This window comes from Fulmarus glacialis, unplaced genomic scaffold (assembly GCF_000690835.1).
Source record: "Fulmarus glacialis isolate BGI_N327 unplaced genomic scaffold, ASM69083v1 scaffold7925, whole genome shotgun sequence".
NCBI lineage: Eukaryota > Metazoa > Chordata > Aves > Procellariiformes > Procellariidae > Fulmarus > Fulmarus glacialis.
This window is the reverse complement of record NW_009211089.1, coordinates 43462-47247: the sequence shown is the minus strand read 5'-3', so window position 1 is coordinate 47247 and position 3786 is coordinate 43462. Positions and strand designations below refer to the sequence as shown.

General features: G+C 46.1%; 1 protein-coding gene across 1 annotated transcript in view; it reads right to left on the bottom strand.

Annotated features, from left to right (window-relative positions):
* Positions 1-2671: 2671 nt before the first annotated feature.
* The window catches only part of LOC104076505 (double-headed protease inhibitor, submandibular gland-like), a 4345-nt gene continuing 3230 nt past the window's right edge, over positions 2672-3786 (bottom strand). The window contains exons 7-8 of the mRNA XM_009577395.1: positions 3201-3322; positions 2672-2717 (exon numbers count right to left, since the gene is read on the bottom strand). Coding sequence (XP_009575690.1) covers positions 2672-2717; positions 3201-3322 — 168 coding nt within the window. The remainder of the gene's footprint in view (positions 2718-3200; positions 3323-3786) is intronic.

Genomic DNA, 3786 nt, shown 5'->3' with positions numbered 1-3786 from the left:
TCTGTGCAAGGATTTGTGGTCAGCTGCACCATTTGCAAAGTATCTGTTCAGATAAGAATAAGCTTAAAATTTTAGTATGCTTTCCTAAGAAGACAAGGAAGCAATGTGTATAGCTGTATCTGTTTATTAGTTCCCCCAGCAAATTTTGAATCTGCAAGTAGTTCCAACCAAATTTGACATAGGAGTGAAAAAAATTAAAAATTTTTATACATTTTCTAGCAACAGAGGAAAGATGCTACTAACGTCCTCAGCCAGCAAGGGAGACAGTTTCTGCAGGAAAACAATGTTATGAATGCCCGACATCTGGGGAAGCATTAGTTTGCAGCTTGCTAGACATCTTAAAATCCACGCAGCAGAGAAACCATGACTGACAGGTGAATTCTCAGATGTCTATTAAGGGTGAGCTCACGACACAGCCTCTCATATAATTTAGTTATCAAGTCAGTCAGCCGCAGCGCCATTCAAAATCACGCTTAGTTCTGCCACTCGCAGCACTACTTGTTTGCCTTTTCTAGTTTCATGCGTCACTGCTCGCAACCACAGCCTTAATGCCTCAGTCCTCTAACCAAACGTTTCGGTCGCTGCAGCCTAACTGACTGGCTAAAGCCTTAGCAAACGTACCGCAGGCACCAATCCCTTCTGGGCTGAGGAGAGGAAGAGACTAAATTACCAACCAGGTGATTATCGTTATTACCCCTTTCCACTTCTTTATAACATCTGAAACAGGCCACTTGCTGGCATAGGTGAGGGAATTCTTCTGTCCCTCTGACTTCTCTGAAAAATCAAGGATAGAAGAAGGGCGCCTAGACCTTGCTTTGCAGTCTAAGGGGTGTAGCTGGGCAGAGTCTTGCTGGTGTCAAGCCAAGTGCTTTCCTGTGCTGGGCCAGTCTTTAGTCTTATGGGATACAAACCTTTCCATCTTCTAAAGAGTTCTTGCTTAGAGGCTCACGAGGCATCTAGGATACAGCCATGTACCCAGTACTTGCCATTTGCCCTCCCTTTCCCTGTAGGTGAGCAGCTCTTCTTTGGGCTTTTCCAAAGCCTTCTGAGCTCCTAAGCAAGTATCTGGCTTCCTCAGGCAGAAACCACCTCTGCAGAGGAGGTTCACCCTGGGATCTTGCTGTTGAAGACAATTCCCTGCTATGGCCAAAACTCCACTAGTCTGTGGCCACTCTATAAACCTCTTGGCCAACAAGAAATTACAGCAGAGCTCTGTCCTGTGCTGACAGGTCTCTGTTCACATCCGCTAGCTACTTAGACTGTTCCTTAATTATTTCTCACACACACACAAAGAGGTAAGCAGTGAGGACTCTCATGACTCTCCAGTTTGTCTTTTCTTAAGAGCAGGCACAAAAGCATGATGTGATTTATATTGCCTGTACTAACAGAAAAAAACCTGAAAATACGAAGCACTGCTCTGTGCTAGTACTAGGAAGGACAAGCCTCTTATCTTCTGGTGAGAAGGACCTACAAAATTCCTGGTCAAGAAATTATCTACTTCAGGAAACAAGATCCAAAGAAAAGGTTTGGAAGTCACAGATTTTGTCCTAAATATCAGCCTTAGCAGCAGATATTCTTGCTGCCAAAGAAGAGAATGGGAGGTGGAGAAAGGAAGAGGAAGGGAGTGTGTGAGCTGTGGCACTAGGGACTTTTTGCCTGTGCTGTTTGCGTATTAACTCCTTGACTCACCCAAAAAGATGGCACATCATCATGAACGTTCATATACGTCATTGCTCCTCCAGTGCACTCTTCAGGCTCCCACAAAGATGTTATCTCCATACATTTTTTCCCAAGATAGAAAGCATCTTGGAGCTACCAACACATCTTCTGGCCCTTCTTTCCTAGGGTTAGAAAATCCAAGACCTATTCCTGAAGGGTCCCCTGTCCTACCTCCGCCTCAAATACCGCAAGTACAACTTTTCAGATCTCTTCTCCAAGAAGCTGAAAGCCCGAGCCCAGTCTAATTTCTCCTCAGGTTCTCATTAGGCTCATTACAGCCTTGCCTAGCTTGCTGCAATTTTCTGCTGATCAACATAGTCTCGATGGACACACCCTTCAAGGAAGCAGCAGTTCCTAATTTTCTTCCCTATGAGACAGCCTCCTCCCTTTGCCATAAGCCTCCTTTCTATAATGCACGGCCAGACCTGCCCCTTGCCCAGGTGTGGCCAGGAAGGGCTGACCACGGCCACCTTTCTCTCTCACACTTTCCCGGGGCCATCCCCCCATGCCAGGGCCCCTAAAAGGACCAGTTCCTCCAAGACTCAGTGCTGTTACAAAGACAAATCCTTTTACACTCTATAAGACACCAAAATTAAGAAAGCGGCAGTATTTTATAGCAGCTTGGTTTCTCTTCTGATGGTTTGGTATGGAGTGACATACTCTCGTGAGGGCTTGGGCTGGTGTGTGATGGGTGTTACACTTTGCTCTTTATTGTGGTTTGTTTCACAACTTCTCCTGCCTGACAGATAAGTACCTAAAAGCCTGAAGACCATTACCCCTGCCCTGAAAAAAACCACCAAAAACCAGTCCATGGCAAAGAGAGCGGCTGCATTTAATTTATTGATCAATCAAAGCGGAGACCAATGTGCATCAGTCGAGGGAGCAGGGAAGACCGTTTTTGGTTGCAGGATTTGTAAGGGAAAAATCAGGGTGCAGGGTATGGCTCCAGCGCTCAGCACTCGCCACTGTGTTTGAGGAACAGAACGCCGCGGCTCCGCCTGAAGAGAAAGAGGGAGACCAAAATTACGGACACGGATCTCAGTTTTACAGTCTAACTTCACCCAAATAAGCCAATGCTTTCATGCTCTCCACATTACAAAGTACTTCGCTTAATGTTTCACCTCTTTCCTGATTCCCCAGGTTACACATGAAGGAGATTTGGGACAAACCCCATCATTTTGGACACCTCCTATGGTCACAGTTTCAATCACTCTGGCGGGGAGGGAGTCAGCAACGCTATGAGCCTGCAAATGGGGATCTGGATTTAATTGCAAGGGAAGGAGAAGACTCACTCACTCAGGCTTAAGATCTTCAGTGCCTGGGGGGTGACAGAGGAGCGAGCGTCGGGAGAGGAACGCGGGGCAGGGATGGGTTTACTGAGGGGCTAACGGGAGCTCCAGGGCTGCCACACCAGCTGCTGCTGATGCATGTGTGCTCCAGCTCCTCTGGTTTCATGGCTATGTGGTGAGCTCCATACTTACGAAACTGCCCTGCAGAACTGGCACTTGTTTCCGTAAGTTCTGCCATCGGAGCCACAAAGGGGGTTATAGTCGGCGGTGCAAAAGAGATTGCTACCCTTCTGTTCGTTGCAGTCAATTCGTTGCTAATAATGGAGCAAAAACAGGTTTTAAAGACCTTGTTCCCTGTATTTTCCTATGTGAGTGCTTTATGTTTATTTAATGTTTATGATATGGCAAAGCATAAAAGCACTTTTCAAGTGCAGGGCTCTGTAGTTCTAGCAGCTCTGCAAACTCAAAGGCAGAGAAAGTGTTTGCCTGGAGCAGCCTGAGGTGGGGAGAAGGTGGTGGTGGGGGTGGAATCCAATAAATACTATTATAAATAGTGAAATGACCGTGTTGATATTTCTTATGTTTATTTAATGTTTATGATATGGCAAAGCATAAAAGCACTTTTCAAGTGCAGGGCTCTGTAGTTCTAGCAGCTCTGCAAACTCAAAGGCAGAGAAAGTGTTTGCCTGGAGCAGCCTGAGGTGGGGAGAAGGTGGTGGTGGGGGTGGAATCCAATAAATACTATTATAAATAGTGAAATGACCGTGTTGATATTTCC